Genomic DNA, 12036 nt, shown 5'->3' with positions numbered 1-12036 from the left:
CGCTCGCGAGCAGCTCTGAATGACCCCCAGAGTCTGAACAACAAACCATGGGGATCTAGGCAAGGTACTAATTAGGGGCCGACCCCCATCTCTGATTGTGAAAAAGACCACACACAATGACAGGAGAGAGCAAGTCGGGCCCTTGAGTATCTAAGGGCCTGATTCACTACGGATCGCTATTCTACTTATATGCACGCGACACAATTGCTAATATCATCGGAGATATGTAAATGTCTGCATTCGCATTGCGATCGCAGCCTGGCATAAGGACGCCCACTTCCCCTTACTCACATCCGTATACTTGGCCAACATCGAGAAACAATCGGTAACATCGAGTAACATCAGACCCATATGCACAGGTAAGGCAGGTCAGACCTCACTCAGGAATTGCCTACTTCTATTCCTCGGGTGGAGTCTGGTATCGCAGTGGCTAATTAATGCACGCCAATGCAACGGCATTGAAACGCATAGGCACACCTGCGTTTGCCCGACCACCCCTCGTCCCACCTCACTTCCTGTCAATCACTCTGCCATGGGTCAGCGTATCCTCTGCGATCGCAGTCCCGATTGCAGTGTCTGGCTCGCGCACTGCAGTGCCAATTAATCGACCGATTGCGTGCGTATAAGCAACTGCGGTCCTTGCTGAACCTGAATGTTCTGTTGCAGAAAACTGGTTTAGGCTCTATGAGCTTTGTAGTAAAATGATTTATTATTACACTTTATTTATATTGTTCCAGCATATTATACAGTGCTATAATGACTCCCTTCAGTTGTGATTTTCTCAGGACTTGTTCTCATGTCTGCACTTCTCAGTCATCCCAGTTATGTCTTGCTTTTATGTATCTTTTATATGGAATGACTGGTGCTGTTTGGTTTTGACGCCAGGACTGGCACTGAACGGGTGACATGTTGTCTCACCTGTGAAGCTAGCTGCCAGTTGCTGCTGATAGGTTGGAAGTGCGGTGCTGGGATATGATGTCAGAGTCCAGCCGCCCCTCCCCCACAGAAGGAAACAAATGGAGAGGCGGCGCTTAACCAAAGGGTTGCCCGGCGTTGAAGAGGTACCTTGGGGGCACAAGGCCCACCTGCTGACCAACCCAAATCGTCACCATAAGTGGGAGTGGTTAATCTAACTAACGCCTTTATTGGGGGTAGATTTTGTGGCCTGAACAAACTTCAAGTCCTGCTTTCTTCTTTTTAAATTCCTAACATTTGTAGAATCAGGACTAAACGGTATAAAAGTTACTGCTCGGTGGCTGCACTCGGATAACGGCTCTCAGACGTGAGGCAGAACAGGATTTTCTCTCACATGCTGTGCAACAGCCAGGATATTACGGTAGACTTCCAGCGATATCATCTCTAATTCAGCCGGACCCGCAATGTCTCCTCTCCACTTCCACTGTACGATGGGCAGGAATTTCCTCCCTTGCAGAGACAGATGTCTTTTTGATGTTGGAAAAAAAAATAAAAAAATGCCATCTCTCATTTTCCAGTGGGAAAAAACTAATGTCTTATGTCCCTTCTGCTGTCCAACAAACGCCAATTCATAAAGGACAGATGTCCAGCCCGTAACCCTTTCACCTCCAGATTACACCATACCAGTAGCTGGTAGCCAGAAACCAAAATGTAGATTCGATTATATCAGCATCTGTTTTCATTTGGGTTTTTTTTTCCTAACCCGGTCAAGTCCTAACGTACTTCATGATGTAGTGAAAGCTGCACGATGTGCCCACGATGATACACGGAACCCACGATGATACACGGAACCCTCTTCTACACCTCTATGGGGACAGAATGTGGAATCTTATAGAGGACAGGTGGGGAGTAAACACTGCACAGCTGAGTGCGCTAAGCTGCATGACAAAGGCGCGCTCTCTAATCTGACAGCTCCACAATGCAATTTAAACATCCATATTGATTTATCCAGCAGTCGTTGAACTACAACGGAGGCACGTGCTAAGGCTGCCTGCCACACGGGCTTAACCCCTCAGCTGCTGACTTACTACAGCAACCGTATCTTGCTGCAGAATAGCCACATAAACAGCACTATGGGCGCAGGTGGCCTACTCCTTAGTTGCATGTTGCAGGGGCCGCTTGCTAGCTGGTTTTTCTCACCGCTCTTTGCTTTTTCACCTTCGTTCCCCTGTGTATTTTCCATGCTGTATATTATCCCCGGGCAGCCACACACCCACCTTCCCTAATTCCCAAAGGAACCCTCTGAATATGGGGCTCAGTCTTCCAAGGGAGACTCACTTCATCTGCTTCCATCACTTGTCTCCCTTCTAAGCTTTCTTCTGCTATTTTCTTTTTTATTTTTCTGAAGTCAGTTACTAAAAAGAGAACAGGTTTTCAAAGCCGTCATTATGTAACACCAAAAAAGGAAGTGGCTTTTCTAGTCTACATGAACTGGTAGAATTCGTGGAGCCAGGGGAGGAAGATACAAAGTCAATTATTTCACACACATCAATTCTAAGGAAGCTACGGGAAGACGTCAAATGATTGAAAGCTCCAGTATTAGTCTCTCTCTCCACTCGGGATCTCACTAAGCATCTCGGTCACATCGCAGGGTTTCCATCAGCACTACGGGTAATGCGCGACCTTGAGAAAAGCTCTGTGTCCTTGGAATACTCAACCTGAGGCCAGTGTGCCAGACGTTCCATTGCTCTGTATTGTCTGTGATTTTGTCTTATCCTTTCATCAATCTCAAAATCTATTTGTAGTTAGCTTGGTATATTTTTTTTTTTCAGGGTGAGAATATCTTCAGGCCATGGAAATTAATACTGGATCGTTGTGCCCCATAATAACAATTGGAGGAGCCTGGTGAAGTGGTTCAACCTCCTGCAGCTCCTGTTTTGCTCTTCTCAGCATGTTCTGTGATACAATCAGTGTAGGTAGTAATGGAAGTAATGCTATTGCTGAGTGCATGGAGGCTACAATCCCACCTCACTTCTGGACCTCCCTCACAAGAAGGCTAAAAGCCCTCCCTTACCTCTAAACCTACCTCATAAGGAGGCAAGAAGTCTTCCTCGTCTCTGGACCTAAACCACAGAAAAGAGACAAGCCCTCTTCACCACTGGACTTGATCCGCAAGGAGGTTACAAGCCCTCATAATTTCCAAACCCATAAGTAGACTACAAGCCCTCCTCACCCCCTGACATGCCCTACAAGGGGCAACAAGCCATCCTCACAAACTTACCCCACAAAGAGGTTACAAGTTATCCTCACCTCTGGACTCACCCTACAAGGAAGTTACAAGCCCTCCTCACCTCCAAACCTTCTCCATAAAGTGGCTACATGCCCTCTTCACCTCCAAGCATTGCCTTCAAGGAGGCTACAAGCCCTCCTCACCTTCAGACTTGACTTACAAGGAGGCTACAATTTCTCCTTATCTACGTACCAGCCCCACAAGAAACCTACAAAGCCCTCCTCACCTACAGAATCAGACCATAAGGAGGCTTCAAAACGTCTTTTCCTTTGGTCCAGCCTTACAAGGAAGCTATAAGCACACCTCACCTTCAGACTAGGGATGGCCATCGATGATTAGTCACTAATGGTCAATGGTTTTGCTATTGATGGTGATAGATATACGAAGGTTCTCCACCACCAATGGCAGAGGAGCTGGCGATATTTTTTCCCCCTTGTGTACAGAGATTAGCAGCAGACCCAATGCAGCCATCATAGTCCCGATTGGCCCGCAACCTGTGTGTCCCGCCCTCCACTCAGAGCCGATGACTGTATACTGTATCATACTGGCTCATGGTTGATGGTTTCCTGCCTTTGATGTAAAACACTTACGGACCATTTCACAAAACGAGAGCATGTGGCCCCGGTTTTGTAGGTATTGCAGAGGCCAGGTTCTGCGTCTTACCCAGATAGCCAATGGTGATCCGATGCTATGTCTTCAGACGCAGCACTCGGATCCACAATCCCGGCAGTGGGTGTCTTTAGCTTTCAGACATTTGTATTTTTCTAGTAATATTTCAGTAGTGGCATTTAGCCAGAGAGTGACCATCAAACTCTAAAAGCGGCATAACATACTGTACATCAGCGATATGACATAATAATAATAATAATAATAATAATAATAATAACAACACTAAATTAACGTGACTAGGTCACATGAGGTGTGGGGAATATCATCAGTAGCCACACCCCTCCTGTGATAAGCCCCGCCCGTTCACAGGCTGGTGCACTTTGGGGTCTCCTGTGTCACAAATCCTCCGGCCGGTCGTACACAATACATTACAGTCAGCTGATCACATGCTAAAGCAAATAGTTTGTAGATACTGCATCAGATCTACTGGCATGTTCACGAGTTCACTGACCCTCACAGCCTGGGCTCGCACGGTGGGGTGTTGTAGCTTAATGTGACATAGGTCAAATCTCCATGGGTCAGACAAACCTGCTCAGGAATTACATACTCCACGTGAAAGTGATTGAACTTGAACTTTAACCCAATAACCCTGTTTCACGTTGGATTGCTATACCCCTTAGGGCACTTACTCGTTGCCGGTTTATCATCTGCACTTAGATTCTGTACATTAACCAGCAATGTGTTCACATGAAGGAACGCTAGTGAGTCTATAAGTTTTGCAGAAAATACCCCAAGAAATGTTTTTGGTTTTTTTAACGATATTCCGATGTTTACGCAGTTGAGCGATTATCAGTAAACCGCGCATGCATGTAAGACGCAGTCCGCATGCGTCAAGGACCATTACCGTAGTCACTCCCAGTGACTATTTATTCGCAGTGTGATTGACAGTCGGGAAGCGTGGCAAAGAACGCAGGCGTGTCTCAACCATTTCAGGAGCCCAGCAGCTAAACTAACTGCAGGAAAAGGGAGTTTAGCGGGAAAGTAATAACAGTATGCACCGAGTGCTGGATTTAGAGGTGGATTTGTACTCAGTGGCTGTGCACTAATAATGCCCACTTACAAAATGGCTGCGGAAGGGTCAGGGGGCGGAGTCAGCTGAAGGACAAATCAGAAGCTGCCATTTCCATTATTACAGCTTCTGATTGGTGCTCCTGCTCACACACCCCCTGCGCAGCACCACACCGTTCGCACTTTTCAGCCTGGGTCTGTGAGAAGAGCCCTGGAAAAGACGGCTGCTGGGAGAGGAGCGAGCTGGTGAGCAATACGTGGTAAAGGAGCTTTAACGGAATACCAGATTATACGATAACTAATTACATTCCTGCATGTGTAGATAACACCTTAGTATAACCTTTCCAACATCAGACCAGTACAATGTTATCACTGTACTACAGTAGAGTACCCACATTCCGCAGTCCTGACATAGCTAAATAGGTATGTTACTTACAGCTGTAATCAATTATATAACGTCCATGAATTTCTGACAAACACGGTCTACATACTGTATACACACACTTACAGGCAAAGCTGCTGAGTCTATTACGTATGTTTAATTAAGTCACTGTATGTGCATGGTTCTAACAGAAAAAAAAAAGGATTAATTACAAGCTCCATTAATTTCCTGCGGCATGGCCCCTTTCATATAATGGCATTATTTGCATAATGGCTCGGCTGCTAAACTGCTATGTAACATTCCAGTAAATTGTTCCCAGAGAACCTTCGGCTCGGTGTACCTTTATCGGGAGCCATTTTGTCATCCAACACAATATTCATGAAAATACTGATCACTGAGGCACGAGGCGCTTTGTACCTCGTTTCTGTTTTATGAACAAGAAAAACACACTGTAGGCGCATGAGTGAGTTTGAGCGCATAACCTTCATTTGCGGAATACGTGAGTGACAGCTGACATGCGGCTTATAAAGGGTGTGAGCTTTTAACCCTATCCTTGCCAGTGGAGGTAACCGTTAGCGGAGGCTCCAGTAACGGACCGCAGCCTTACCTGGGTGTAGACGGGGGTTTCCAATATCTGCAGTAAATCTGCTGCTTGTCCGCATTAACAAAATGTTGCGGATCCTGATGTGGGGCATCCTGAGGACTGAGCCCGGGGGTGCAGTCTTCAGGCATCATTGGGTACTGCCAAGAATGGAAAACAGAAACACAAATGAATCAGACAGAAGTTTGCAGGCACCTGTCTCAGTAGAAAAAGGAGGGGGATTTAACCCCCTATTATACCTCAGCACACTGAATAATACCTGCAACAATATATGAAGACTATATGGTCATAGAAATTCAGAGATATTAGTTGCATGCATTTGCAAATACATGGGAGGCTGCTAGGCCACGTCACGGCTTCTCTGTTACTAGCAGTCCCTAACACTAAGGGGTTCACTTCCGGGGCGCAGTGCACCCCAAAGAATGTCCAGCCCAGGACCCCCCCAGGGCATCACACGAAAATGGAAAAAGAGTGACAGTGCAGTGTAAAGTATAGATGTGTGCGAGTAATCATTAAGTGTGGAATGAGAGGTTAAAATATATGTGAAAAAATACATGAATAATAAACAAACATAAAAGGTGATGTGAAAAGCAACTATGTGTATTAAGTGGTGATGCCCTGAGGAGGCCCAGCCAGACCAGTCCCGGGGGCCCTACGCCCAAACGCTCACCCCAAATGAGGCACCTGTCTCACTAAGGCTCTGGTAGAATGACCATGATCTGCACAGCATGATGGAACCCTTTACCTTCGTTCTGTCTCCCACTGCCCAGAGCCACCAATACCCGGCTGGTGAAATGTAACACAGCACACAGCATTTAAAGGGCCAGAAATACGTAAGTACATCACATCCTCCATGTGGAAACAGGGGAGATGAGGCAAGAGACTGTTGGCGACAGCGTGAATGTCTCAAGTCATTTCTGCTCTCGGTCATTTTCCTATAAAGAGTCAGTGAGGTCTATGGGGGAGTATTTTGTGTTCATGTATTAGAGCGTAAGAATACCAGCAGGGCACGATCTTCGCTGTACAAAGACTGGGCGTGTAATGGGCAAAATGATTCCTTATTCTACCCAATGCTGAAAGGCAGCGGAAAAACTCTCCTGGAGGTGACAGGGTTAAAATACTAAGAAACAGGGCAGGAGCGCACATAATGGCATTGTGCTAAGCGGATATCTGAGCCGCCCCTTCCAGCCACCGAGGCATGCAAACTAAACAGGAGAAACAGGTGCATCGACTATATTGTGTGTCATTTATTGCAGGCCCATGACAGAACACACACACACGGCTGCACCCTACTCTTAGTGATAATTGGATGGAGCTGTGTCCTTACAGTACGGGTATACACTCACATACATACTGTATCGCATTAAACACATATATACAGAGACCGCCCTATAGGGTTACATAGCAACTTTGATACATAGATACTGTACATAGCAACAGTGGTATATTTGCAGAAGCATGCAATTAACCTCACCCATGAATATGGAATTATAACTTTGCTCATTTTCCACGAAGGCAAAATTGCAAATACATACATTGGAAAATTACACGGGCGCATATTCTGCAGATAGACATCTTCAAAAGTGGGCGGAAATAACCTGTAGTGCATCAGCCCGGTGCAACTACAAGTCCCAGCATGCCCTTTAAAGCAGTATCCTGGGACATACTTTCAAAACAACCAGTGACCATAGACCGGTGGGGCACAATGGGACTTAGGACCTCATTCAGACCCGCTCGCTCGATGCGTATGCAAATTTGGGAAGGCAGGCGATCGCACGGCAAGGCATTAGCATGCCCACTATGTCTTGGCGTGCAATCGCTTTGTGTATGTAGACGCCCACCAGCCTGTCTTAAGAAGCCCACTTACGCACGTCATCTCCAGGAAGTGTATGCAACCATCGGTAACATTGGGTACAATCGGATGCGATCCCAGCGCTTGTGGTTGACTATACCCTACTGCAAGCACTGCGAGCACTTCAGTGTGAAATACAAACAAGTGATGTGTACTATGACGCTGCCTCTTAATTATGCACGCCTCTGAAACGGCGTTAAGACGCTCGGGCACGCCTGCGTTCGCATCTCCACTCCCCCGTTTCTAGTAGCCGGCCCCTGTCACCACCCACAAATGGCTTCTCCTGTCACTCATTCAGTGGGGCTGTCTATGCGCAGCGAGCGTACTCTTCCCGCTCGCTCTGGTTCTCGCACGCACACTGCGACGTGTATGCACATCGGCTGTCTGCGTGCGAACGCTTGCTAGCGAGTGAGTCTGAATCAGGTCCTTAGCTCACAAACACCGATAGGATGCTCTGCTACCTGGGCAACAGGTACATGGTTTTTGCATAAAAATTACACATAGCAGAATATAACACGGCATCCCCACAGGTGAATATCACATGCCAAGCACACAGGTGAATATCACATGCCAAGCACACAGGTGAATATCACATGCCAAGCACACAGGTGACTGTCACACAGGATGCACACAGGTGACTGTCACACAGGATGCACACAGGTGACTGTCACACAGGATGCACACAGGTGACTGTCACACAGGATGCACACAGGTGACTGTCACACAGGATGCACACAGGTGACTGTCACACAGGATGCACACAGGTGACTGTCACACAGGATGCACACAGGTGACTGTCACACAGGATGCACACAGGTGACTGTCACACAGGATGCACACAGGTGAATGTCACACAGGATGCACACAGGTGACTGTCACACAGGATGCACACAGGTGAATGTCACACAGGACCAAAAACAACAGTGGGGATGCCATCACATATAAACTAATAGTGTAGAGACAACTGGTGTAATGGATCAGATATACTGTACCTACGTATAAAGCTGGGTACACAACTATACAATGGTCGGGCCAGGCTTTCGATTCCCGACCTGTTCATGCGATATCTTAAGTAGGTGCGCACCTCCAATTATGTTTTTCGGGAAGACAACTGGTCGCATTGAAAAATTAAGTTTTATGTGCAGTTTTATTTTCTTACGATTCGATGGTACAATATCGGCCAAAAAGTGAAGTGAGTACGCACGGACGACCATTCTGCCCGCTGCGTCTGCTCATACTCCTCCCGCAGCTGCGCCTTTGTATCTTATCAGACGATATTTTAAACAGATGGGAGTTAAAGATCGCAAGTTAGATTGCACAGGTGTGTACGGGCGTATCGGCACAGTGGTCGGGACTTTTTGCATTGAAAGTGGGATAGTACAAGAGACCATCTAGCTTTATATACTGCACATTATGTACAAGGATCAGATTTACACTGCAATGGATGGTCTGTGGTCAAAGGGGAACACAGCTTTATCTGCCCAAAGCTGCTGATTTGGAAACCCCAGACCAATATAAGGCTCAGTATTACATGTTTTACTTTATTATGGTAATGAAGTTCTCAGCCAAGAAGCTAATCTGATATATGCCTTATATACTTGGGGATGTAATAATCAAATTGAAACCATCCTCATCTACTGAGAGATCAATTCCCACACTACCTTCCTCACTCAATAATCCACTGCGTCTTCTGTACTGCCTTCCCTTTTCCTATGTCTGTACCCCATGCCTACCTGTACCCCTGCTTACCTGTACCCCCAGCCTACCTGTACCCCTGCTTACCTGTACCCCCAGCCTACCTGTACCCCTGCCTATCTGTCTCCCCCAGACTACCTGTACCCCTGCCTATCTGTCTCCCCCAGCCTACCTGTACCCCTGCCTATCTGTCTCCCCCAGCCTACCTGTATCCCTGCTTACCTGTACCCCCAGCCTACCTGTACCCCTGCCTATCTGTCTCCCCCAGCCAACCTGTACCCCTGCTTACCTGTACCCCCAGCCTACCTGTACCCCTGCCTATCTGTCTCCCCCAGCCTACCTGTATCCCTGCTTACCTGTACCCCCAGCCTACCTGTACCCCTGCCTATCTGTCTCCCCCAGTCTACCTGTAACTATTGTCTACCTGTATCCCTGTGCCTACCTATACGTACTGTGTACTGGTGACCCCATCCTAACTGTACTCACTGTCTACCTGTACCCCCTGTCTACCCTGTACCCCAGTGTCTACCTCTATCCACTGCCTATCTGTGCCCCTGCCTACCTGTATCCTATAGCTCCCTGTACCCCCAGCCTACCCGCAGCCCTATGCCTACCTGTATCCCCTGCCTGCCTGTACCCCTGCCCACCTGTGCTCCATGCCTACCTGCTCCTCCTGCCTAATTTTACCCCCCATGCCTACCTGTATCCCATGCCTACTTCTTGTGCATCATATCTACCTGTTCCCCATGCTTTTCTGTATCATATGTCTCCCAATAACCCCAACATACTTGTACCCCCTGCTCACATGTACCCCATGCCTACATGTGCACCCTGCAAACCTGTACCCCATGCCTACATGTGCCCCCTGAAAACCTGTACCCCATGCCTACATGTGCACCCTGCAAACCTGTACCCCATGCCTACCTGTTTTACTCAATAAAAAAATCAAACTTAAATAAGCAATTAAAAAAAAAACATTAATAGATTAATAACACACAAAGGGGGTGAAGTACACTATCCAGCATGGACTGCAGAATAAAACCTAGCCAGGGTGGCTGCAGTCACTATCACTGACCACATACACTGCTCCCTACACACAGCTCCCTACTACCCGAGCCACCAGCAAAGAGACTCTCTCCTCTGCAGACAATAGATTGGCACTAACTGTCCTATGTGCCAACATGGTAACATAGAAAAATAGAATTTGTTGGCAGATAAGAACCACTTGGCCCATCCAGTCTGCCCCTTTTCATGTATCCTTTAGGCAACTTCAACCCTATTTGCTCCTTACGTCTCCCTTAAGGATATTCTTATGCCTATCCCAAGCGTGTTTAAATTGTTCTACCGTTTTAGCTTCAACCACATTATGGTACCCTCATATACTGCCAGTGCCACACTACTCACCAAGAGCCAGGTCAATGGCATTGCTTAACCCACCAACTCTTAAGTACTATCTTATCCACCAACACCAGGAATGAAGTCAGTCTTACCCACCAGAACCAACAATGATGTCTTACCCACCAACCCCCAACAATTGTCTTACCCACCAGCACCAACAATGATGTCTTACTCACCAACCCCCAACAATTAAGTCTTACCCACCAGCACGAACAATGATGTCTTACTCACCAACCCCCAACAATTAAGTCTTACCCACCAGCACCAACAATGATGTCTTACTCACCAACCCCCAACAATTAAGTCTTACTCACCAGCACCAACAATTAAATCTTACCCACCAACCCCAACATTTAAGTCTTACCCACCAGCAACAACAATGGTGTCTTACCCACCAACAATGAAGTTACACCAGCACCAACAACGATGTCTTACCCACCAGCACTAACAACGATGTCTTACTCACCAGCACCAACAATTATATCTTACCCACCACCTACAATGATGTCTTAACCACCAGCAGCACCAACAATGATGTCTTACCCACCAGTCCTGCAGATGCTGCCTTGCCCTTCCACACTGAAGGTGCTGGCTCACCCACCAACTATAACGGGTGCTGTCGTCCCACCCACTGACACGGAGGGTGCCCGTCTTACCCAGCCACAGAGCCCGCGGTGAGTGCGCCTCCTAGCCCCGGACGGTCATGCTGTGCCAGTCCCAGCACAGGCAGGACATACAGCGGGTGCCCGGCTCGGTGTCAGCTGCTCACTGACAGCCAGAACAGCCTGTGCAGCGGACGGGGAGGGGAGGGCGGGACTAGGCAGATGAGCGGGCGTGTCTCCGCTGCTGTCACTCCAGGGACGCAGGCTGGTGCACGTGGTTATCCGTGAGTGTGGGCGGGGCTATGCTCTGTGGTGGGCGTGTTCTCGATAGACTCCACGAGCTTTATTTGTGTGAAGGTAAGGAGGGCAGTGCCAGGAGATGCCATCTGTCTCACTGCTGGCAGGGCTGATAAGTGCCACATTGCGCAGCACTGCTCATAATGATGGTGCTTTAACAATTCATATTATCATCAGGATTATTACTATTATTTTTAATATTTTGTTATTATCATCATCATCATCATCATCAATATTATCACAATTATTGTCACCGTTATTATTGCTGCTATTATTATTATTTACTTTTATTAATTATTCTTCTGTATTATTATTAGTGCTTTTTCT

The 12036-nt window shown here is 47.3% G+C and overlaps 1 protein-coding gene across 3 annotated transcripts in view; it reads right to left on the bottom strand.

Annotated features, from left to right (window-relative positions):
- Positions 1-11590, bottom strand: part of MGLL (monoglyceride lipase) — a 61795-nt gene extending 50205 nt beyond the window's left edge. Inside the window, exons 1-2 of one of the 3 annotated variants that reach the window (XM_088479843.1) lie at positions 11467-11590; positions 5872-6005 (exon numbers count right to left, since the gene is read on the bottom strand). In XM_088479843.1, coding sequence (XP_088335969.1) covers positions 5872-5999 — 128 coding nt within the window. In that variant the 5' untranslated portion in view covers positions 6000-6005; positions 11467-11590. The other 2 variants (XM_088479845.1, XM_088479844.1) reach the window with 2 other exon arrangements.
- Between the last annotated feature and the right edge of the window lie 446 nt (positions 11591-12036).

The sequence above is a fragment of the Taudactylus pleione genome, unplaced genomic scaffold, assembly GCF_031769625.1.
Source record: "Taudactylus pleione unplaced genomic scaffold, aTauple2 ptg000247l, whole genome shotgun sequence".
NCBI lineage: Eukaryota > Metazoa > Chordata > Amphibia > Anura > Myobatrachidae > Taudactylus > Taudactylus pleione.
The sequence above is the reverse complement of the archived record's forward strand: the minus strand, read 5'-3'. Positions and strand labels throughout refer to the sequence as shown.